Below are 26286 nucleotides of genomic sequence, written 5' to 3'. Positions count from 1 at the left end.
ACAGGAGAGATTTGGGAAAAGACAGATGAAAGTGAACAAGCCAAACAAGAGATTTGTAAAGAGAAACAACAGTCTCTTTAACTTCTCTACTGCCCCCCTGGCAAACATGGCATTTTGTTACCATCTCTATGACTCGGCGACCATAGCAACGGCTCCGTCCGATTGGTGACGAGTACCATCCTTTAGTGGCCATGACGACTGTCACCAGTGATGAGCCGGTGCTCAAGAACACACGTGCAAACGCTCCAAACATCTCTCACCGATGACTTAATTCCTTTAAATCTGAGACGATCTCCTCCTTTTCCCTTCCAGGCAGAGGCTTCCGGCTAAAAACGTGTACTACTACCGCTGCCCAGACCACCGCCGCAACTACGTCATGTCCTTCGCCTTCTGCTTTGACCGAGAGGACGACGTTTACCAGTTTGCCTACTGCTACCCGTACACCTACTCCAGGCTGCAGCACTACCTGGCCAGTCTGGAGCGCAGGAACCTGCCCTACCTGCAGAGGGAGCTGCTGGGACTGAGCGTGGTGAGTGACACGAGTGCGCGAAGGAGCTCCCGCCACAGCGGTCGGGCCGGCTGTGTCGTTGGTGGTGCCTCTAGTCTTGTCTGCTCTTATCAAATAATTGTAGGAGAAAAACTAAATGCCTGAGAGATTAGCGCTCGCTTTACTCCTGCCCTCCAACGTTTGGAAGAGGAGAGCGCGCCTCCGTGACAGCGGAGGTATATTTGTGAACAAGCAGGTGACCGTGAAATACAGCAGGTGTGGTGAGTGAGGCAGGCAAATCCACAGAGCAGTCCTTTATTAATTAAATGTCTGGTTACTTGCAGTGGTAATCACAACATGCACAAGGCCAGAGGTGATCTCCAGGTGTAATTGTGTTGTTTTTGGAAACAGCTTCTGTTCAAGTTCATTATGGGAGAAAAGGGGAATGTCGTTCCGCAATTTAACATTTCTGCTTTATTACTGAAAACCTGCTTTACATACTTTATATAAAAATCTAATTAGAGGAGAGGAAAGCTGCTCATGTTTGTTTGTTTTTCTGCCCTCGATCTGAAATCATCTGAGAGTCGCTGCTCTGTAGCACCCATGGACAGAAGGAGCTTCTATTTTTATCTGCCTGTTCCAAACCTTGGCTTCAGTTTTATGTTTTAGAAGCGTTTTATTCACATTTATAGATGATTTCCTCACTGCCTGCAATCACTCAGATGCCTTCCAGTCTTCATTCATCATCTCGCTCTCCAGTATTTTTTGGATCACTTATTCGTTTTTAATTTAAGGATCCTTCTTGGTATTATGGCATAATCCAGACACACGTTTCAAAGGACACTTTTTGCCAAAAGAAGATGCTGATCCTGAACTCACAGAGCCTTTTGTTGTCCTCCATAGATCAAACTTTTGTTCACGTCGGCTTCATATCCTCAACCTCGCTACAGACAACAAAGACCCATATGATGATAAAAGTAAATAAATATATCCTTCACAATACTACAACTTTGGTTGGGTATAAATATGCTAAAACTATGAGATTGCTAAGACAATAATACAGCAAATAACTAGATTCATTATGATATTACTGGGTAATGACGTGTGCACATAGATCCTTACATTAAACTTAACAACTTAGACATTATTTTAATTTACAGTATAATGTCGCTTCTGTGGGTTTTCTTGTTTTTAATCATTTCTGACACTTTGATAGTCTAGAATCATGTAAAGTATCTTAAATATAAAGTATGTTGTGTTGCGCCAGCTGCAGCCCACTGTCAGTCCCAGTCCCCGTCCCAGTCCCAGTTCCGGTCTCGGTCCCAGTCCCAGTCCCAGTCCCAGTCCCAGTCCCAGTCCCAGTCCCCGTCCCGGTCCCGGTCCCGGTCCCGGTCCCAGTCCCGGTCCCGGTCCCAGTCCCAGTCCCAGTCCCAGTCCTCAGAAAATGAAGAGACGATGTCTCATAAAAGCAGACATTAACGGCGCGCATGTATCGACCTCCATGACCATCTACAGAACAAACACAATAACCTTTAAAAAAAGCTGGGAGAGCATTAAAAATGTCAATTAAAAAACAGGCTAATCTCTCCTGCCCATCTGTGCTCTTCCTGTGTTGTGTTTAATCTTGTCTAAGTATTAAACTTTCATTCTTGCTTGTGCAGCACAGAGCGAGGCCTGAGCAGAGACAGGAGCGGCGAGCTCAGAGTATTAGTATTCACCCTCATAGAGACGTTTTATGGCCATATTTTTCTCTTTATGTTCTCTGGGCCTGGATGGCAGACAGCCCAGCCCTCACACTCATTTCTCTTTTACTGTCTCCTCGTTCTCTTTTCTGTCGCCTCCCTCTGCCCATTACACTTTATCTCATGCACATATGCAGCTCCACACACATGTGCACGGGTCACAGCAGCGAGGATGGGAAGGGATGTGCAGAGCGCCCTGGATGCATCTGCCCTGAAATATGAATCGCTGCCATTTCTAGGATGGAGTCTTTGCGGGGACAGCGTGATATATTTTAACCTTCTGAGCGCTCCCGTTATCTAAGGATGGAAATAAGGCAGGTTCATTTGCACTGGCATTCTCTTATCTTGCTGACTAATTTGTTTTCTGTAATGCATTCTTCTGTGCAAAACCTCTGCCAGTCAGCACACACTGCTGGACTCTGATATTATGAAACAGATGGGCCCTTTAATTCTTATCAGTCAGCTGCCTTCTTCTTTGTGGACAACTGGAGGTTCCACCGTATCGCCGGCACAGAGGCGTGCAGAGTGGAGCAGGCAGCGCCAGACTCAGGTCTGACGTAGTTTATGGCTTCTGCCATTTCCCCCAATCAAAATATCATGTTTAGCTCAGCTCACTGGCCTGCTGTTGCTTAGAATTTTATATCTTAATCATCATCTTTCCTAAAAATACAAATCCAAAATGTTGATCTGATTTTATTCACTTATTTGATGTTATTTAATTGTAAGTATGTCTCTAATAAATGATATCTTACATTTGTAACATGGATGTCTTCATAACTAAATATATTTCCCATAATTCCTTAAACAAAACGACACAAAACTGGAAGATTTCCCAGTGACAGCTTTTAAATTCCAGTTGTCACGGGTTTATGTCACAGCGTCTGCTTTTTCTCTGGCTTTTTCCTCTTATTTTTTTTCTCTTCGAGACCCTGTCAACTGTATCTGAGAAAGCCTCTTTCCCCCAAGGCGGACATGTCCGTGGAGACATCAAGAGACAACACGTGTTACTTTGACCTGCTTCAATAGACCTCTTTAAAGCTGTCCGATGCTTCTTTTTCTAAACTATTTCCTCATTTCTCTCCAGCCTCTTAAACATCCCCTGGCTATCTGGATTTTAAAGTGCATTATTTGCTCGTCTTGACTGTCGAGAAAACCTTTTTTTTTCTCTCTCTCCCACCAAGACGGTGTTTTTTTGTTTTTTTTCTTCTTCTCTCAGGTGCTGCAGAGGCAGCAGTTTAAGTTTTCCTTCTGCTTGCCCTGCTGGTAAGCTGAAGGTTGTGGCACTATTAGTCACCTCTGACATGACGCAGCCTCTTGTTGGAGCCCAGAAGGATGAAAAATGTGTAAAATGGCAGATGACCCACCCTAATCTGCTCTGAAGTCTGCGGGTTCAGAGGTGTGAATGCTTTACTGTTGACATGTGGACACGCGATGAAGCTGTCGATGTCCGGCTCTGACTGCAGGGCTCTCGCAGCAGTGGTCGTGCGTGCACGTGTCTGCAGCTGCTCTTGTTGCCGAGCTCTCCGTCAGTCATCTGGAAGGACACAGATGCAAACTGACCGGTGGAGATGACGCCGGTGTGAGACGGCGGTGCTGGTTTCTTCTGAAATCTCATAAATCAGAGCGAGACGATGATAGATGGCTGGTACTGTGTTGAGGAGAGGCAGTGGTCCCTGTCAGCTGCAGTGACTTAACATTACTTAGACTGCTGTGATTGAATTTTAGACCTAATCCTGTCTGCTATCAGAGCTCAGGTACCATGTCTGGGTGTCTGCTCAGAGGAGTCTCCAGGAACACTTGTGAGTGTGTGTGTGTGTGTGTGTGTGTGTGTGTGTGTGTGTGTGTGTGTGTGTGTGTGTGTGTGTGAGGAGGGGCAGGGAGTGGAGTGGGCACTGCAGCTATATCTGCCCGGCTGCCTCTCTCCCTTATCTCTGTGTTTGTACACTGTGTGCCAAGATCCAATCAATAGCCACTCCAGCCGTGGAGAGAGAAGGTCAGCGGGCGAGCCTGGCCACAGACCTGATGGAGAGAGAGAGAGAGAGAAACCATTTTTAAAAAGGCAAATTCCTCCTGTCATCTTAATGAGCAATCCTTTCCTCGAGACTTGAGACGTTAACATGTTGCTGACGTGAGTTCCCAGGCGTTGTGGGGAGAGAGCGCCCCGTAATTCCAGATTAGAGGTTGCAGGCTCTCTTTCCCTAAAGCACACACCATCCGGAATAGTAAACATTCAACTTCGAGTATACAAGGAAATATCAAAGAGCAAATTCATCGGAAATCCTTTTTCCTCTTTAAACAAAGACACGGGGGCTCATAATGCACCTGCTGTGTTTGGAGGAGTTCTGGATTTCTTTTGCAAAGTTCATATTTTAAATGTGTGTGGGGCTTTTTTGGAGGGGGAGGGGGGGGGGGATTGGCAGTAGAATAATGAAGCAGTTAAAAATCTCTCTTTCTCCGGAAAACATTTTCAGTTAGATGTTTGGTCTGTGTTTGACCTTTTCCTTAATTAACCTAATTAAGTTATCCTAATTCTTCAAAGGGGGGGGGGGGGGGGGGTGAACTTGGACTGTAGTTGGAACAGAATAAGAGTCAAGCTGTATTTACCCCTACAGGACTTATTGTTGTTCAGTCCCAAATGAGACCATCCAAACTGTGGTAGCATACAGTATATCAAGACAGACAAAACCCCAGCCAGGCAAGCTGGCAGCGTTCAAGTAGGAAAAGTGCTTTTCCACGAACTGATCGGTAAACAGACATGTCTCAGATAAGAGGTGTTTTTTTTCCTTTAGTGTTACGCTGTGCATGAATCCATTAGCTCTGGCCTCAACATCAAACAAGAGGGAAAAATACAGTTTTTAGAAGTAAACATGAAGAAAAAGCAAAGAAAATAGCTGTATAAGTGGCTGAAAAATCAAGATGTTCCCTTACCACAGATGGCTTTATCTACTGGTATTGTACTGGTCATTGGTGGGTCTGATGGTCTCTTTGGTTGGTGCGCTCCCACCAGACTCTTTATTGTCTGATATGTAAATCAGTGCACCTCAGCAACCAGCGGCCCGAGAAGAATCCGGAGAGGATGGAAAGGCCATCATTCTATCTTTGCAGAAGCCTTGGCAACACTTCATTAAGGCATCGACGTCTGCTTCACTAATGAGTCGGAGTGAGCCTCTTTCATACCAGCATGCCGGTAACAGGAATCGGTGACTCTCTTTTGTTCCAGACAATCGAGTCAGAAAGCTGCTCCAGAGAGAGCAGAAGAGAAGCAGCTTTATGATCTATGTCCTGATGTTATGGCGCCATATTGCCTTTTATCACGAGCCAGTGGGTCCCTAAGGACACCTGACTTTATTCCACATGCCCCGTCCCTGCTTCTTTACCCTCCCTCCTGCATTCAAGAACGTGATAATGAGCCAGAGGAGGTGGGTAAATGCATTATCTCTGGCTTTCCACTCATAATCTAGCCCCTGCTGATCAGAAGGTTTGCGTTGGGCTTAATCACACGTTGCACCCCGTTCAGGTTGATTTCTGTTGGGGAGTTCAGCCTCTGGGGGGGATATTGCTGCTCTGACACTCCTCACTGGGTTGTGCAACATCAACCATAATCTTTCAAGTGTTAATTGGTGACTGAATTTTATTGTATCCTTGCAGGGTTCATAATTTATTGAAAACTGCTAAATCAAATCTTTTCTTCTCAGCTGTGAAAATGTGCCTGCATTTCCGGCCCAATCCGCCCGAGTCCCCCCAGACTCTCCTGGAATCCTCTGGGACTCCCCGCGGGACTCTAAATGTGTGATGTCTGTTTCACAGTCCAAGCATTTGCAAGTAAATCTGGCTGTGGCTGCTGTGACACCAGGGGAGCAGAGCTCTGCTGCTTGAAACGCCGTCTCACCTCCCCTCGCTGCTGTACCAGTCCTCCCTTCTTCCCCTCTTTTTTTCCCAGACATGACTGTTCCCAGATCTGCACAAATACAAAATAATCCTGACTGATGCCAACAGTGTGCAGCGTGCTCTGTGAATACGCACGTTCAGTCATGTAAATCGACTCATCTGTTAGATCAAAACATCCCAGATGAGATTTTCTGAATATGATGGCCCGATGTTCATGCAGAGCTGACCCCCTGTTGATCCTTATTACAACGTTAGCACAAAGGCACACAGATTTCGGGTAGCTCAGACAGAGATAATATTTATTTTGGAAATTGGAACTTGTTCACACCTTAATGGCTTGGCGGTCTGACTCTTTTGTCTCTGCAGTCTCTCTGTCCTTCTCTTGTCCCCGGTGCTCCAGTGAATTAAGCTAATGAAAGGCTCTCAAAGATGCACAGTGATGTTAGCCAGAATTCTGCAGATGGTTCTAAGTATCTGGTGCATGAAATAAGGAGGCAGATGAATGTCATTTCCATAGAGACACAACCTTCAGCAGGCATGTTCCTCTTCCCTTTTCACTTCATTCTCTGCCTCGATTTTTGCATCTCCTCTCTCTTGGGTTTCATAGGCAGACCTGCCCCCCCCACCACTACACACACACATCACAGCGGTGCCCTCTGCGAGTGCATATTTCATGTGCCCGTTTCCTTGATTGTGTTGAGGATGGAGCGCCAAAGAGGGAGCAGTCGCTCTGTTTCATTTGGGTGTCAGGACCCTGCTCCTCAGTGGGATACAGACAGCAAAACAGATAGCACTGAGGGCCTTTAATAAATCAGAATATACTTTTCTGACAGTTTTCCATTGGCCAGACCAAATTTACCCGCGAGAAAAACGAGAAGGCAAAGAAAACATAGGAAAATCAAAGACGCAGCGACGACAGTAGCACGGAGCCGGCTGTACAGTAGATCATTTGTTTGGGGGGTAAAGAATGAAAATTAATGAAAAGAGAGGTGCTCGCCCTCCAAAGGCAACCAGGCTTGAAATTCACTTTGAAGGAAACTTAATTTGTTGTAAATGGGCAAAAAACATATCACTGCACGGAGTGTGGAGGAGCTGCGCGGTGTGTCCGTCTGCTTTGTCTGTCTGTCTGTCGGCGTGTGTCTGTGGCAGATGAGGACGCCATGCTCTGAATAGCTCAGCTGAGAGGAGGGGAAACACTGGAGTCTGTTAATAACTCCAGTAACAGGGCTCTCTTTCTACATGACTGCTCTCCAGCACTCCTTTCACGTCTGGATACAACTCCAGGATGTGCGAGGAGAACTTGTCAAAAAGTTGCTTGGAAAGAACAAAGTTTGGCCCCCACTTCAGATGTTTGCATGTTTGTTGTTTGTCTGGTGCAGCGCACACGTGCACAGAAACGATACACGTTCTTATGTAACATGAAACCCTCATTTAGAGAAGAGACAATATACAGCTGCTTTATTTACCTGAGTGAGATTAAAGCACACCCCTGTACTCTGGCTCAGGTCCTTTCTCAGGGTTTAAGTGCAGCGTTGAAGAAAAGATGTTTCACTTTCATTTCGGTGGTTTTTCCCAATGGTGAAGGTTCCTGCGGTTGCTGTTATAATGTGCTGTAGATGTCCTGTATCAGGGTAGCTCATTATGGACATTACTTACAGGAAAACCACTTTTACAGATTCCAGCAACCCAAAAAACACACAAGGCAGTCGAAATCACCACCACAGTGAAGGCGTTTCATACTTTTCACACTCTTGCCATCACCATCCCAGTTTAATTTACCAACTTAATCAATTAATGCACTTAATTGGACAGGCCGTCCTGAGAATAACTTCTCTCTGAGCAGCCGGCGCTGCCAGCTCCTCTCATTATGTGTGTCCTCTTTATTGCACCTGCTTAACTTGTGCCTCCTCCAGAAGCCTCCCAACACTCCTTTATTTTTAAGCCGTAGACCAAATCTAAGGATGCGCCACAGGTCGAGGTTAAACTTCACAATTATAGACTTGGCTGTTGCCGCCTCGCTGAAAGACAGTTACCTCTGCGATCAACAGATGCGTGTGATGGGAATTCGGTATGAGCAGGATTCACATCACATCAAGTCCTTGACCCGCGTCTCTACTCTGAGCTCTCTCCTGCCATTTCCTCTCTCTTCCTCTCAAGGCGCTGAGAGGCGTGTGAGTGAGTGCAGCGTGATGTTGCGTGCCAAGTGTGCATCTTTCCCTTCGGTATGCAGAAGACTTGAGAGCTATATGGGGACTAATGGGTGAACTTGTTCCATGTCTTGGTCTTGAGAGCCTTAATTATTCTCCAGGCAGGAAGTGCAGAGACAGACATTCAGTGGAATATTTGTTGGAGGGGTCTGCACTTTCATGTGTTTCTCTTCTGATCCTCTGAAGAGCTTTGCTGCTTTCTTCAGCCTGTTTGCTTCTTACACATCCTTAATCAAGTGCATTGACTCTTCACCCTACCAGAAGCTAGCATCCTTTGACGCGAGCCAACAGCTCGGCACACTCGGGGTCCTGAAAACCCCCGATAACAAGCAGGTCCGGCCAAGCTGTTGGCCTCCCCCCACCCTCCAAGCCTGCGCAGACCTTTACCCACCACAGAAACAAACACCTTGCTTCCATCCCACATCACTTTCCAGTTCCAAGAAACACATTTTCTTTTATTCTATCCACTTTTTTTTTTTACCAAAACCTGAAGTTAGAGTTTAGAAAAAAAACTGAAGAAAGTGATGGGTACCATTTTTCTCCCTCACCTCTCATTTTCTCGCTCTCTCAGTGCTGCCTGGCCCCAGCTCATGTGTGTGTGTGCGTGTGTGTGTGTGTGTGTGTGGGGGGGGGGGGTTCTCCCCCACGGTTGTACGTCAGCTTAAGTGCGAGAGAGATGGATGCCCGTGTCCCCCTCTCTCTGTCCTAAGGCACCGTGTCTCTCCTCTGCTGGGCTTGTCTGCACCTGCATATTGTGATATAGTGGCTCTGTTGAGCCAGTCGATTGTCTTTAACAGGACCGTGGCACGCCGGCCAAATTGAAAGGGATTGTGGCCTACTTTTCATCAGATCCACAATAGAGTGGGCTGCAGGATGCACAGGGCAGCAGAGGCCATGCTGCAGTCCGTGAGGTTTTGTCTCCCCGCTGCCCTCCTCACTCGGCTCCCCAGCTCTCCCTTTTTTCAATGCTGCGTGATTTTGGTGGTAAGATTTTGCCTGGAAATGAGTCTTCTGAGGCCTGGCGCTTCATTTATCAATATCTATAAACAACTTCCTTAACAAACAGAGGGAGAAAGAAAGGCAGTTTGAAAGAAAAATGTCTTCCTCACACTTCAGAAACGTATCCCACACAGGCCGACACGGTTGTGGAAGCGTCACATCTAAAAGTTCCCAAAATCTGCTATGACTTATAGATTGTAAGGTTTGTGTTGATAGTATTACATTAACCATTTTGCAGGCAACCAACTGTGAAAACTAACCATGGTCCAGCCCAGAAATGTTCCCATTCATCCTAAAGGCAAAGCCAGAGGACACCTGCATCATTTCTATACACCCCTTTTTGAATTCTGGTGGTTAAAAACAAAATAAAGAATACCTCCAGCTTGGTTTCTGGAGCTAGAAAACTGAACCAGACCTTAAAATAGGTATTGATAATGCTGAAATGGATAATGATTCTTTTCGTATTTCATTTACATCTCCAAGCTCCTCCCCAGGGGCCTGGCATTTCAGGATGGTGTAACTAAGAGATGTTCTTAAACACTTACCAGGTTAAATAAAGGTCAGATCAAATCTAGTAGTTGGAGGAAATTTTCTGCACCGCCTCTCTGCAGTGGCGTTCTCATACAGATGGGAGGAGCTCTGTGTGTATCCTCTGGTAATGCTGTGTACTCCGGGAGAAGATTAGCATCTTCAGGGAGGATATGGGGTCCATTCCTGGGTTTGTGCCTGTCCAACACCTCATACCCTATGACTATGGATGGATGGATGGATGGATGGATGGAGGGATGGATGGAGGGATGATGGATGGATGGATGAATGATGGATGGAGGGATGAATGATGGATGGAGGGATAGATGGATGAATGGGTGAATGGATGATGGATGAATGATGGATGGATGGATGATGGCTGGAGACTTTTCTCTGAATGTTTTTATTTTTGTCTCCAGATGACCTTCCTGTATCTCTGTTGTGTATTCTGTGTGCTGGTTCATGCGTCATCACCAGGAGATAGTCATATCCCACCTCCAAACCCCATAGACCACCCAAAAGGAAAGGAAAATCAATTAGTGGTCAATAACAAACCATTGTGCTGCTAAAATAAACCCATAAAAGAAGATTTTTTTTTTAATTCATTTTGTTTTCTTTCTCTAAGCTTCAGTGTCTTTAAAGAAATGTCCAATCTATTCAATGCTTTGACCTCAGTGGTCAATGATTTTTCTATTGATGTTAGAGAATAGCGAGGCAGAGGCGGGATCGGGGGTTAAGGTGGGACAATAGAGACGGCGGTCAAAAAGACAGTCACCTTTTTCCTGGTTGGTTTGTGTCCACTGCTCCCCAAAGTCGGCCATTGTTAGAGCTGTCAGGCTTCGCCATGAATGATCCAGAGATGCTGTGGGGGCCTATAATGCCCTGCCTACAGCTCCTCTAGCGTCCATCTTTATTCATGGATCAATAGTTGTCTTTATTTTGGATTCCTTCTCTTTCCTCTTCTCTGCCCCAGCACCCTGCCCCCACCCCCCACCCCTTCACTGATACCTCTGACAGTTCAGCTCTAAATGTCTGCTTTAACGAGCTGCTCACAGTCCTCCTCCAAACACATTTACATACACATCAATCACACTGTCAGAGGTAAAGGCATGACGCCATGTAAAAACCAGAACTTGATTATGGCCTTGTCTCATCCTCGACACTGACTGCTGGGATGGCCAGTGGACCCCATCGTTGATGCATGTTAAGCAGCCGGGGCTTTTTTCTGATTGAGCTTTCATAAAGTGCACGTTTTACTTTCCTGAATAATCCCCAAAGGTAAAGGGATACGTATCTTTTCGGTGTGGCTGACTGGGGAACATTGAGCCTGTATACATCAATCTTTCAATCTTTATTTATATTGTTTCAAGGCGCTTTCCAGAATCCCAGGGCCTGACCCCAGACAAGCAACAGTGGCAAGGAAACACTCCCCTTTAACAGGAAGAAACCTTGAGCAGGACCAGGCTCCTGTAGGGGGACCCTCCTGCTGATGGGAGAGCTGGGTAGAGAGAGAGGAGAGGAGGAGAGGAGGAGAGGAGAGGAGAGAGGAGAGGAGAGGAGAGGAGAGGAGAGGAGAGGAGAGGAGAGGAGGGAGAGGAGAGGAGAGAGAGAGGAGAGGAGGAGAGGAGAGGAGAGGAGAGGAGAGGAGAGGGAGAGGAGGGGAGGGGAGAGGAGAGGAGGAGAGGAGAGGAGAGGAGAGGAGAGGGAGTGAAGGGGAGGGGAGGGGAGAGGAGAGGAGAGGAGAAGAGAGGGGAGAGGAGAGGAGAGGAGAGGAGAGGGAGGGAGAGGAGGGAGAGGAGGGAGAGGAGGGGAGAAGAGAGGGGAGGAGAGGAGAGGAGAGGGAGGGAGAGGAGGGGAGGGGAGAGGGAGGGAGAGGAGGGGAGGGGAGGGGAGGAAAAGAGAGGGGAGAGGAGAGGAGAGGGAGGGAGAGGAGAGGAGAGGAGAGGGAGGGGAGAGGAGAGGAGAGGAGAGGAGAGGAGAGGAGAGGGAGGGGAGGGGAGGGGAGGAAAAGAGAGGGGAGGAGAGGAGAAGAGAGGAGAGGGGTAGAGGAGAGACGACGAGAGGAGAGGAGAGGAGAGGAGAGGAGAGGAGAGGAGAGGGGTAGAGGAGAGACGACGAGAGGAGAGGAGAGGAGGGAAGAGGAAACCATGACCCAGTGGGGTGACGTATTGCGTCACTTCCTGTCTACATGACCATAAACAGCAGATAACTGGACCTGATCAATAACAATGTTGAGGCAGCAGAGAAGGAGAGACCAGTGGGGACGGTAGCAGCCTGCCCCAGGAACACAGGCCGAGGCTGGATCAACCTTGGTCAGGTCACCTGGGGGAGGGTGGAGGAGGGTGCAAACCCCCGTAGCTACCAGGCAGGATTCAACACTGGTGACATCCAAGTTAAAGCACCAGGAGATGTATGAATAAGAGATAATGGACAAATATTACCATTATTATGAGGCAGAGTTTGTCGATAGCACAATTTTAGAAATGCATTCATCAGGGAGCCCATTTTTTTCTTCCAATAACATCACTTTCACTTTAACTGATGTTTCTTTTCTTTCTTTTACTTTACTGACTTCCTTTTTTAAAACTTTTGATTTCTGCCTCTTGCTAAAAAGAGATGTCAGTTTTGCATCATTGTGATTACCGTCCTGCAAATGGAAACTTCAGAAATGTATTTCAGAATGTACACATAGTCCTGGGCAAATAAGAGAACAGTTTAATCAGTGGTTTGTGTCATCAGTACATAATCAACGTGTCATCCTAATGGCCCTGTGTGTCTACAGAAATGGACATTTATGTGACCTGACGTTTCATTCTAAAAGCTCCGCCTGACAAAACAGAGCTCAGCTCTCTATTAATGTGTGCCTACAAAGGCTGATTGTGTGCTGCTTTGGAGGAGATATGTAGAGCATATGTGCTCACCAGGAGCAGCTCATGATGCTTGAAAGAAGAAACTGCAGGACCAATCCAGCAGCACGCCTGTTAAAGTTCCACTGTCAGTTATGGGATCCCTGCGGGGCCTCGGGGGGGCGGACTAGTCGCTCCAGTGATCTGAAGGTCGTTGGTTTGATCCCAGGCCCCTGAGGTCTACATGTGAAAGTGTCCTTGAACCACAATCTGGACCTTAAACCCTGTGAGGTCGCCTTGTAATTAAAGTGGTAGAGAAGGAGTCCATTCATCATTTTGTGTTTTTAACCTGCATGGAGGTTTTCTTCTGGTGCTGCGGCACTCTGTCATCCATGTTCCTCCGCGTTATGAACATGGCCGCGTTGCACTGTTGGTAAAGACAAATTTTAATTCAGGTTTAAATCTTAACGCAGTAATTACATTGTGTTTCAGGAAACAATGGTCTTAGAGTTTGGACAGCAAAAAAATAAAGAAATGGAGGAATTAGATGAGGCTGAAAATGTTGTTGCTGGTCCTCTGAGACCCTGAAGCTAAAGAAGCAGCATCTTGGCTCATTTGAGTGTTTGATCCTTGCAAAGGCACTCCCTCCTCAGGGCACAGTTCCTATCATGGAGGCGTGGCGTCTCAATCCTGGCAAACACAGTATATAGAGTGAGGAAAAGAAAGTGGAAGCTTTGCCCCTAAGGTATAACCATCTGCTGGTGTGAAGCCCCCCATCTTCCCTCTCTAAAGCTTGTAATTAACAAATACTACTACCGCCATGTAAATGCTATTTTTGCACTAATGTGTGGGCAGGGAGAAAAAGAAAACTTCACAGGAATGCCAGCCTGTTAATTAAAGTATATTTATGGCAATTAAAGCAGCCTGGGAGAGACTAACTGAAAGAATTCTTAATGTCTGACCCTGAGATATGTATCATTTAACACATGCTACTGTGAATACCAACTCTCTGCGCAGTTCAAATTGTGCTTTAATCATCTTTGCTTGACTTCAGATGGTTCTGCTGTTTTTACCCTGAACAACTATGAGGGGATAAGCAAGGTGATGATCGTTCTGCCGCCGACACCGCGATCCATCGTCATGCTCCTGCGCTGACTGTTTTCACTTTAGCCAGCAGCGAGCTGCTACTGAGAGCCCCTCCACCAAAATATAATTGTTTCGGTGTAATGAGCTGGAAAGGACAGAGTAAAGGCAAAAAAGCAGGGGAGAGACACAGCTCGGAGAGGGACATTAGATCGATGGAAACCAAATTTACGGCAGGATGGTAAACACTGCGGACCAAACAGGCTGCCAGTGGGAAGCCTGTATGTAATTATGGCCCACGTCCTTCCAGTGGTCCCCTTAAGCCATCACACACATCTCCTACGCGGACATGTAAAGTCACTGGCGCAACAAAGTGACCTCCGCTGTCAGACTTTCAAACAGGCATCGGAACTTTCTTCCCCTCCAATCTAAGAAGGAATCAGGGCGGAACTGATCTCAACGTTCACTGCAGAGCATCTAGACCAACAGGCAGAAGCTGCCTCAGCCACATAAGCAGCCTGACCTCATAACGATGTGATGTGTTACCTCATTAAAGACGAGCACAACACCGAAGACGGTCTCCTGGGTCGCCCAGCTGTACACATCCTAAATCCAGACTGGATTACACACCAACCTGAGGGGATCAGCTTGTACAAACGATGACCAGGTTACTTGTCTATTCCCTGTGTGTGATCAGTTCCACGCCTTCACCCCGTTGTGCTGCACAAAAGATCAAATGGAAATAGACTGTGACTAGCTGTTGGCTGGTTTGGAGTTGATTTACTCCATTCTGCTTTCAACCAAAGGGCTGGACTCTGGTCCAGATCTCCCTCGGCTAGAAAGAAAAGCACGCATGGAGGAAAATCTTTATCCAGTCGGGGAGGCAAAGAACATTAAAGACAAAAATGGAGAAAGAGAGTCTGCGAGATATCAGGCATCCTTTTCTTCCTCAGATCAAAATTACCACCTAAGATGGAAATGCGAATTTTAATTAGAACTTGCAGCTATCTCATCTCCGTGTGTGTGTGTGTTCCCTATCCTCCTTCACTGACCACTTTGTCTGTTATTTAATAGGTTCTTTTTATCTGCGTAGCTGGTTCTGCCAGGTACTTAGAGCTGCTCCATCAGAACACTGGTATTATGATGAGGCAGGCAGCTGGGTGCTCCTCACAGATGGCGCCTACTGTAATCAGCATTCTCTAAAGAATGCCTCTCATATCTCTGCAGAACTTATCCATTTTCTGATTACCAACACCAGGCTGTGAGTGCTTAGATAGATGTATTTATTGGCAGCGCCTAATTCTGCAGATTCAATCAATTTCTGTTGGACAGATATTGCAGAGTGCACTCTCTAAGATGAGGATATTTGGGAAAACCAGGAGGTAGAGACACAAGTCTGGAATGCTGCTGTGTATTTGTTTCTCAAGGACGCGTAGATCCATAGACCTGTCAAACCTAAAGGCTAAATGACAACAGACATGGAGCAAAAAATCTCATTTTAACTGACCCGCAAGTACACGTCTCTATATTTCTGCCCGTAATTATGTGCAACTATGATCACACGTGTATGATCTTTGTTGTCAGATGGAGGTTGGAACCTTCATTACACTTGATTTTGTGAGCTCAAGCCTCCGTCCTTGGTTCATGTAGATCTGAAGCCAAATGATGGAATTCTTCTCATTAGTCCCTCCCTTGGCCGACGTGCCCGGAGGGAGAACGAGCGGTGTTAGCAGTGAACAGCTCAGCAGAGCTTGAAGGGGTCAATGAGCTAGTTAAAGAGTGATGGTTGATACGGAACTGGTGGCAGGAGGTGGGTAGGTTTAGACTTGTCTTCATTTGTGCCTTTTATTGATGTATCGCTGAGGGAGGGTGCGTGTGTGTGTGTGTGTGTGCTGTGTGGAACTTTAAATATGCTAAAAGGGGTTGTGGGATTAGAGTTAGTCTGCCAGAGGAACTCTGTCCTCTGCGTGCACGTACAGGCATCTTTATGTTCAGCTATATTTTAGACTGGGCCAAAAAATGGGTGGAAATCCATCCGTGTTTGTTTGTGTAAGATTGCCAAAATAAAAGGGCCCCTTTTGAGCACGTGCACAAACACCACAGGGTAGCCACCAGGGGGCCATCTGGTGCCAAGCAATCTGTGTGTATCCTGTTGTGTGTAATGCTCTAATGTGATTTGTCTTGACTGCTGATACCCCAAAATACTCCCCCTCCAACCCTCTCGTTAGGCCCCACTTCACCCCCTCTTCCAATTTCCACGCTAACCCAATTAGCATCTCGTCAATAACGCTTAGCATTTCATTTTGCTGCTTTGATTAACAAATTCAATTTGCTTGAAACTGCTGTGAAAACAAATTAAAAGCATGGCAAATTAAAAGCCCTTAGTTCCAGCGGATATAGCTAAGGTGATTACAGATGCGTCAAATAACTGCTTTCTTGTTTGTCTTATCTGGAGAGAAAAAGGAGACTCCAGAGGGGAAGCCTGGGAGGTTGGAGGGCAGTATGAGACCAGGAAGTGCCGGGGAAAAGAACCGACGTGGCTTGGTGGGGATGGAGCCGGCCGGCCGATAGGGACTGAACTGTTGACTGAACCGTCCAGAGGAGCCTTCCAGCGGCGGCGAGGACAGAAGTATGGTACTGAGTAGTCCAGAACCAGGCAGGAGCGCCTGGTCAGGAGTTCATTTGCCTGTGAATGAAAGGAAGGCGCCTGGAACCTTTAAGGCAGAGGATTTTAGCTCCGACTCATCGTGGTGGGGGGCTTTTGGTCTGTTCTTGGGCTCTTCTTGTTTGACTGAAACCGATTCCTCTGTTGTTCGGCCAAAGAAACCCACAACACACTCATGATCTCCTGCCATCAGCAGTATATCACTGAATCACTCAATCTGATGACTGTCCGTTTCTCACTCCCAAACACACACACACACACACACACACACACCACACACACACACACACACACCCCACTGAGCTAATGGACCTGGCATTAAGCCTGGTATCTCTTCCAGTCAATGAAGCTTTGTTAAGCTTCTGTGTTAAATAGATTTTGTGCTTCCAAATAACCAGATATTGGAAACAAGATGGAACATTTTGACAGAACCGGGGACAGAGGGAGACAGCACTGTCCCTCTGCGACTTTGTCCTCTCGAGGATTGTCCTGTCCGTCTTCTTGTCATCTCCTCAGTCCGTCTCCCACTGTGCCTCTCTGCTCCTCATCCCCACGCTGGTTCTTTTTCCTCCGTTTCCCTCTAATTATAAGCTGTGATTAGAAGTTAGCAGACACCAAACAGCGCATCCATCTGGTCCAGGCATCAGCATCTGGAGAGGTTGCTGGCTGCTTTGACATGAAGGGAGAGACACACACGTGTATCTCTCACAAACTCTGGTTTTGTTTCAGGTTGCTGCTTTATTTATGTTTGAGTGTTGTTTTTTCTTCGCCCGCCTCCCCTCCACTAGCAGCTAATTATTGTCCCGCTTAATTACCAGTAACACAGCAGTCCAGCCTGTTTCAGCTTAAAAGAACTCTTCAGCACTCATTCCAATAACCTGATTGAACTCGGCTAAATGGAAAAGTTGCGCCGGAGAAAATGCTTTAGTCACACAACATTTTGTTTCATTTCTTTTCTAATATGTCTCTTGCTGCCTGGTTACTTGAAGATAACGTGCATTTGAATTTGTTCAGGGATATCACAAAAAAAAACAAAAACAGGTTTTGAAACAGGAAAAAGGCAACAAAAAGCAACCCTTCTCCACACACACTCACCGGTCTTGCTGGATTCATGAAGGCAATCAACCAACACACACACAGACACACACACAGACACACACACAGACATCCTCTGACCTTCAGCTCCAATTAGGCTCCAAACAGGGATGGGTGAACTTTTCAACCTTACGTCATGGCTATTGATACTCCGCTAGGGTTGGGGTGTAGACAGGACGATCTGGAAGTCCATTTTCCAAGTCCCAGAACTTTTTTAGGTTTATGTTCGAGGGAGATTTAGGCCCCATAAGGGAAACTCTCTGCTTTGTTTCTCATCCCAGGGAATTGAAGACTGATGTTGGACAGTGATGGAAACCAAGATGATACATATGGATGGGTTACACATGCCCTTTCCTGGGGCGCTGGTTGGTCCTCCTGGCAGTCATTCTGTCAGGACACTGATGTGTGAGCTGACACCTCTGAGATCCTACATATCTTTCATGCATATCATTCGTGGAGAACCTTCTGGAGGCAAATTTACCCACTGAGGAATCGGGGAATGCTGCTTCACCCTGCTGGTGATCAAATATCTGATTGTTTTGATTCTTCATCTGGTTACAAGTTATTCTTCTGTTTTAAGCTACGGTTGCCAGAATTGACCGCTGCACCTGTGGAGGAGCCTCCTCTTCAGGTCTTGCTTTCCTCATGTCTGGGTTTTCTCCAGTTTCCCCCAGAAGTCCAGAAATATCCACATTAGGGTGCCTGAAGATGCTAAACTAGGTGTGACTGAAAGGTGTGTGTGTGTGTGTGTGTGTGTGTGTGTGTGTGAGTGTGTGGGTGAGACTGGTGAGCTATCTATTCATATCTGCTGGGGTAGACACCAGCACCCCCAGTGGTCCTCAGAGGGAATAAACAGCAGTTAAAAGAACTTAAGAAATTCTTAAAATAGCAAACTGCACAACGTGAGGGTATGGATTTTTAAAAAACCCACAAATTCGAGTCTTTATTAAACCTTTATAGTCACTCCTAAATGGCCTCATATAGAACTGGCCAGATATGTAAAAAGACACACACTAGTGTTCCAGTGTAAATGTACAGGCCGCAGGGCAGGATCTACACACCTCCATAAATTCAGCTCTATCCTGCGTGCAGACATACGGGAGCACGTGTAGGTGGGCTCTCCTCTGTAAAGGCTGAAGTTAGTTGGTTCCTTATTCCTTGAATGCTCTGTCATCCCATCCACGAGGTCCAGTGTGCATTCTGTTAAAGAGCTTTTATAAGAGCAGTAAAACTATAATACCTGTGAAATCATAATAACTCTGACACATTCAATCTTGTGTGATCAAAAAGAGATTGTCAGCAACAGAAAGCAGGTTTGTGATTTGTGGCGCGCCTCCCTGACATACAGGATCCTTGACAGACGGTCTGGGGAGGGTCCTCGCAGTCATCTTACTGGCACATTTAATTGGTCCTCATGAATATCTAATGAACGGAGGTGGAGCGAGCGGTGTTGGGTGACCCCATGCGTGGCTGTGCGGCCACATGCATGCGGCATGGCTGCCACTGGCTGGACTTTTGCTTATTCATGCGTCAGCAGCCGCCCCATGTTTTATCTATAGCGGCTGCTGACGAGCACATTATCAGATTACTGCAGAGGTCTGGGCTGGGCTGCAGAGGCAGCAGCAGGGAGGGCGGCGCAGGTGGCCGTGACTGTCCTCTCCCTCCTCTCGGGAGGAAGTGGCTCTCCGCTCTCACAAGGTATAAATCTTTTATTTGGTTTGTTGTATTTTTAACCAAGCGCTCACAATCACGCAACAAACTCCGGCGCTCCATCCCCTCAGCTCCCTGCCTCCCAAAAAGAACCAGAACACAGCTAACTTCACGCTATTAATGGAGAGATATGCCCCCCCCACACCCAGTTTCCAATAGAAACCAGCAAGTTATTGGTGGTTTTGGTGTTTCGGGTAACCAACATTGAACTGTGAACCCCTCAATTTCCCCTCAACCACTTTGCCATCAGATTGTGTTGCCATTTTCAGTCAGATTATTTTTGAGAATATTTTTGGGATGTGTGTTGGTAAAAGTGGGGGTTTTGAAGCCTAACGTCCTGAACGCCTCTATTCCCCTGGTTGTGTAAGCTCCTCCATCATCCTCAGCTGGGCGGACATGCCCAGACCTAACCTAAAAAGCTGCTTCCATGAGCTCATTCTTACCTCACCTGCCCTCTTTGAGACCGAGGGATGATGACTAAAATGCAAGAAGACACAAAAACGTGTGTGTGTGTGTGTGTGTGGGGGGGGGGGGGGGTGCGTGCGTGTGGGTGGATGTGGGTGGGTAGAAATAAAAGCACTGAGTCAGAAACGTCGCAAGATGAGGTAGAGCTGGGAGGAGAGAGGACCAGAGGAACACGGAAGATGAGTCAGGCTGTCAACGGTGATTCCGTCACCTGCACCCTCGTCAAGCATCGGCCATGATTGTGGTTCTCTGACGAGGGGACGTTTCTGTGTGAGTGTGTATGGTAGACAGCAGGCGGCAGCGGGACTCAGTCCAGATGTTGTTTCCTGTAAGTGACCTCATCAAGAGAGCAGGGGGCACCCGGGATTACAGTGCACAGCAATAATGAAGCTACTCAGTACGCCCTAACGTCAGCCCTGCATTTACATAACTGAAACCAGCACTTTGGATTTTTGCCCGAGTATTTTCAACAGCTATTTATGTTTATGTTGGTTGATTTGTTTGTTTTTTTTGTAATAGGTAATTTAAATTAAGCCTATACCTGAAGTGATGGCTTTAATTTCTCAAAACAAAATAAATAAATAAATAAAGCAACTCTAGTATTGTCAGTGTAATTTACTCATATCAGCTTTGAAATGAATAGAGAGGACGTCCGGACCCCACCACACCCCCCCCCCCCCCCCCACAGACACACACACCCCGACAGCAACCACCCGTCCTCTGCCTCCTCTCTCCTTCCTCTTCCTTGGGTTGTTTTTTTTTTACCTTCTCAATCAGCCAATATGAAAAGTAAATTCTGGAGGAAATGTTGGCAAATGGGTTTTGGGTAGATTGTGCATGAATATTTAATTTAGTCATAAACTGGGGGGTTTAGTGCATTAATGGCTTTCCCACTGCTGTCACTTCAATTTGACCCCGTTGTCACCTACAGGATGGTGGCGCCATCCGCTATCTGCTCTGCTGATTGGTTCTGTTAATGACAGCATTTATTCCTCTTCAAATATTATAGATTTTTTAAAAATAGGGCTGGATTACAAGTTGAGAAGACAATACACATGGGAAATACACACAGCCTTGCCTTTCATCTATTCATTATTTTAAGCTCAACGGTTATCAGGGCTTCATCTGCACATTTCTGTGTCGGGGGGGCGGTCTGACAGTGAGCAACATCTGGCTGCTTTATACATTTTTTACCCCGTTCACACAAATGATATAAGGAAATTAATAAAGTGTTCACTGATCTTGTTTTCAGTTCGAAATATATGTTCATATTAAATTGCCTTAGAGGTCAAGTGAGGAAGCCCTGTAAGTGGCTGTCAAAGGCCCTGGTTCTGCAGGACAGAGCCAGCCCAGCCCGCTGCTGTTCCAGCCCGTCTGTCAGAGCTCCTCCAAGTCCTCACTGGCTGGATGGACCGTCGTGACAGCTGGAACAGTCCTCAACCCTGACCCCCAAACGCTTCCTTGTTTTCTGACCTGTTTCCTGACACTTCCCCTGGCAGGTCCAGTCTAGATTCACCACCATGGACCTGAGCCAGGCAGCCTTTTCGCAAAATAAGGATTTAACTTTCTACTCGAGCATGACCTGGCACACCGGGTCAGACCAATTAGTAACTGTTAGGCTGTTAAAAATGCGCCCGTGTCGCTGACAGTCATTATTGCTCTCAGCAGCGTTCCAATCTCACACTGTTGTTATTCGCAATAATGGAATCAATCATCAATCATTTAGTCAATAACAGAAGCCACTGGCTTCATTTGCTGAAGTGTGTGGTGACTCATTATGGCGGCGAGAGGACGGTGGCCAGCCGCTCTGAGGCTGGCGTCAGCCGGGGTGTGATCCTTCCGCTCTTGGCTGTGTTTGATAAAGATTAATTCAATCCTATTTTCTGCCCTGAAATGCTTTTGCTAATGTAATTCTCTCAGTGTCAGTTTGCCCACTGTGTGTGTGTGTGTGTGTGTGTGTGTGTGTGTGTGTGTGCGTGTGTGTGTGCGTGCGTGTGTGTGTGTGTGTCCTCCTAAAGAACACTAAGCACCTTATCCGTGTTAAGGACTAACAAAAGCAGCAGGGAAGGAGCTCTCTGGTGTGTTGTTGTAATTCTTTATCTACAAGTTATATCTCCACCATCTTCACTATCTCCAATTATCATCGCTGTGTAAAGACCAGCAGGATCTCACACTCTTCCTCTGCTGTTACAGACTGTGTGTATTTCTTTGTGTATTTTGGACACTTGGGGTTTCCTTCGCCTCGTCTGTGATCTTATTCTGCTCATCGGGTGTCATGTTGTGATTGAGTTGCAGTGACGCAAATGGCCAACAGAGGGTGCTGCACATTATCAACCCTAATTTTGCGCCAATCACAGCATTTTCTTAATTGATTTTTATGTTATACACAATATACACAGGTAATGAAAACTCTCCTAACATGGCAGACAAAGACAATACACTCATGAAAAGGATGCAAAACAAATTAAACAAACTCATGCACAAATTAATTAACAAATATTGGGTATACAGCACAAAACAACATGAAGACTGTGTTCTGAATTCAGTTCAGACTTTTATTGCCCCTCAAGGGGACTATAATTATGATTCAACTTGCAGCAGGGTACTAAAACCTTCAGCACAACATGCAGAGGACATAAAAGACAGCCAAACAGTAGACACAACAGGCACAGGGAGCAGGCAGAATTTAAAAGAATGAACTCATTTCCTCTGCTAACCTTTAGTGACCAAACAGGCTAAAATATCACAGAATGACAACAGGCTGGGCGACGCCTTGGTGGGTGTATCACGCTGCAGAGAAAAGAACATTTCTGCCATTGCAGTGGGGATTGGATTGCTCCAGCGGTGGGTGGTGAGAGTGGGATCAGCCTGACCTTAGACAGGACTGGTCTGTCATCCATTTATGAAAACCTGCTACACGTCGGCTCTTTTATCAGCAGTCTCACTGGTGGGAGGATTTTTCTTTTTGCTTACTGGTAAAGGGTAAAATGACCCAGTGAAACATTTCTTAAAATCAATCCACTATTTTTCCATCCAAAGCCAAAATCTCAGGTCCCAGTCAGAAAATGCCGCCATCGCGGGCCGTTTGGGCTGCTCTGCTGAGGTCAAAGTTCAGATTGGTATCAGTATCAGTGCTTCTCGGCCCTCTCGACAAGTGAGGCTTTCATTATAAATGGTTTTCGATAATCGACACTCACATCTTTTCTGATGGGATTTCTGAACATTTGTTGTCTCATCAGAGTCTCATACATACATGCATACAGAAGTGTGCATGTGTGTGTGTGTGTGTGTCCTGATTTCTGCTTGCTCCCTGTGTCTTGTGTTGTCACAGTGACCTCTGCTGCCTACAGGGTGACCCTCCTCTGAGCTGACCTCTGCAGATGTTGCATTTGAAACATATAGAACATATAGAGGAAGGTGCAGCACATGAAGTGTTAATTAAGTGTTAAATTTGGTGCTGATGAAGGGTTTCTCGGACGTGTTTTTCTGGGTGGGTGTGAGTCTGAAGTGTGTGTTTGATGGCATTACCTGTTATTGGAGAGTGTCCAGCTCACTCAAAGGGTGCAGGCAACAGTTGTTGGATTATTCTGTGTTATCTTCTCATTGTGTTGTTGATGTGAAACTTCACCATTTTCTAACCTGGTGGATCTCTCTCCACACTTATCGTGTGTGTGTGTGTGTGTGTGTGTGTGTGTGTGTGTGTGTGTGTGTGTGTCTTATGACTCATTCTAAGAGCATCAGCTGAATTCTAGCGTTTAGTTGCCTATCAGGACCGTCCACTTGAGGCAACTCAAGAGAGTGTGAGGAGGGAAGGAGCATGCTGAGAGTCTGTTTACTTATCCCTATCAGCAACTGGTTGGAGCTGGTGCTTGAATATGAATTTGTTCCTTAAAGTTGGCTTTACTGCACCGCTGCTATCCGCTTCACAGCCAGACCCTTCACCCTCCTCCAGGATGTGAAGATCTTCTATCCTGAGGGGCTGAAAGGAAGATTGGGAGGACTTACTTTAGGTGTTGATTACTTTAGTGCTTCACAATCAAGTGTGTGTGTGTGTGTGTGTGTGTGTGTGTGTGTGTGCGGGTGTGTGTGTGTGTGTGTGTGTGTGTGTGTGTGAGTGAAGGCAGCAGGTTAAAGAGAGAGGCAGCCAACTAGCCTCTACTCTAGATGTCTTCTCAGCTGCTGGAATCATCAAGTGTAAAATTGCAGACTCTTTCAAACACACTCCATCAATACCCATGAGGTCTCCCTCTCTCTGTCACACACACACACACACACACACACACTTTCACTGAATCTGTAGATTTCCTGAAGTGCCTGTAACGCTGCACAAATCATAACGTACGTGAGGTGAATCCTGCAAGACCGCAGGACAAACGGTCGACGAGGTTCACGACTGACTGTTTCCTTCTGTTCTCTCGTTTCCCGTAGCAACAGCGGCGTCTCGACCTGCTGACCATCACCAACTCTGGTAAGTCCCTGACAACTCCAACTTCCTCCTCCCTCCTTCAGCATCACTCTGACGCAAAGCGGCGCCGCGAGGCTTCGGTATCAAATTCAATACGCTGCTGCTGTTTTTCATTTTGACTTCTATTGATTTGACTGAGGCGTGCCGGTAATTCCCCCTGTGTGATTTTGCGTGTTATTTTCTTTATGGATGTCGTTTTCCAACACACAAACATTGACTTCAATCTCATTGTGAGAAAGTCACACCTTTTGCACCAGCTTGTCCATATGTATGGACATTCTCTGTGATCCAACTGCAGCTTTCTGTTGAAAATGTCAGCAATTGGATTCAGAACACGTCTGTTCTGGACCCTGGATGTTTGGAGTGTGTGCCTCTCTCATTGAGGCTGTAATGTGCATAAAAGCAACGACATGGAATGCAGCCACATTCACACATGCTATTAGGACAGAGGTTGGATAGATTTATAGAGGCACGCAGCTCAGAATACGCCACAAAGCGTGAGAGGGTTACATGTTTTAGATTGCTTGGCTCAGTGTGACCTTCAGGTGAGGTTTACTGGAGAAATGTGGGAGGAGAAACAGATGGGAGCGACGAGGACACGTGGACCCAGATGTGTAAAGTACCTGGATGATCTGATGCACTTTGATTGGACTAACGCGCATGTGAGACTCAGAGAGACGGCGTTAATTTATCAGGTTTCAACTCGCAGCTGTTCCTCAGACACAGTCCGACAGAGGGCAACTGGACAGACTGGGAAGGACATAACAGCGACTTTTGAGCTATTTCATCAGTTTAAACACACAGACTTCACTCAGCTTGCTCGGTTTTTACATTTCCTTGTCGGCTGTTAGTTCAGAGCTTTTGAGAATAAACACGCCGGCTCACACTCGTCAGTTTGTTTTCCAGCAGCGCCGGAGTGTGCTGCCTCCAAAGAAGGTGTGTGGAGGGCCTTGTCAGACTGTAAACTGACATCAGAAACAGGCTTCAATTGCACCTCACACAACAACAAAAACAACAGCAGCAGCCGCAGGTATGGATTGAGGAACTGGATGGTCTGAATGCCTACTCGCTGAGGTTATTTCAGGTTGTTTGGTTGTCTTTTCTTAAAGTTTCTCTCCTTTTAAATGCTATTTTCCTTCTGTGATCCAGCTGCTGTTCATTTGCTGTAAAGGAAAAGGTGCTCTACTAAACAGGAGGTTTTCCTTATGTGCAGAGATGCAGAGAGGGAAGTTTGCAGCAGCACTTTCTTTTGTTACGAACAAGAAAATGCTCCAAAATGGTTCTGCAACATTCTAAAAAGATCTCATCTGACCGATCTGTTCTCTAACCCCCTGTTATAGATCAGCCCTGTATATCCCAGCGGGCACAGTAGAATGACCTTCTTTCAGGATTTAGTGTGGGGGCCTTCCTGGGCCCCAGACTGAAGCAGCTTTAAATTATTCTCTCCGTCCAGCTCCGAGCTGGGAGTGGAGCTGCGTAAATGATTGCAGGTCATTATGCAGGCTGCTGTTGTGTGTGGCCTTCAAGGGAAGTCTATTATATTCTTAACATTGCACATATATTTTAGCCGGGCCCGGTGCCCATTACTATGCACAGCAGGTGAGCAGACACGGCTCACGCGGTGCATCTCTCCCTCACACGCTGAAGGTTATTATGCTGGGATGTATGAAGAGCAGGTGAGGCTTGCTCTGATAGGGAGACACAGACAGGACACCCTCTGTGTCTCCCCATAGATTAAAGGAGATTCCAGCACTTTGCTCTATTTCTCCCTGTCGTCCCCTCTCGTCCTCTTTTTTACCGTTTCTTTTAATCTACCGCAGTTTACTGCGCCCTCTTTTTTCCTCTCTCTCTCATCCCCTCCTCCCCCTTCATCTTCTCAGACACCAATTTTGTCTCATCTTAGTGGTGCAAATGGCAGGGATGGTGAGGTGGGGGACAAGCTAATAACCTGAAGCGGCCTCACGTGTGTGAGGGTAAAGAGTTCTGCTCTCCGCGTTCTTCATCGGCTCCTCTGAGGAAGGACTCACATGTAATTCCGCCAGTACACGACACACTACAGCCCGGAATAAATACAAACACCAAAACACATATACTCCATCCTATTTT

At 46.5% G+C, this 26286-nt stretch overlaps 1 protein-coding gene across 1 annotated transcript in view; it reads left to right on the top strand.

Moving 5' to 3' along the window:
• The window catches only part of agbl4 (AGBL carboxypeptidase 4), a 162879-nt gene that overhangs the window by 95453 nt on the left and 41140 nt on the right, over positions 1 to 26286 (top strand). Inside the window, exons 6-7 of the mRNA XM_057038951.1 lie at positions 313 to 529; positions 24144 to 24183. Coding sequence (XP_056894931.1) covers positions 313 to 529; positions 24144 to 24183 — 257 coding nt within the window. The remainder of the gene's footprint in view (positions 1 to 312; positions 530 to 24143; positions 24184 to 26286) is intronic.

Source organism: Takifugu flavidus, chromosome 7 (genome assembly GCF_003711565.1).
Source record: "Takifugu flavidus isolate HTHZ2018 chromosome 7, ASM371156v2, whole genome shotgun sequence".
NCBI lineage: Eukaryota > Metazoa > Chordata > Actinopteri > Tetraodontiformes > Tetraodontidae > Takifugu > Takifugu flavidus.
Note: the sequence above shows the minus strand (reverse complement) of the source record. Positions and strands in the feature narration are given on the sequence as shown.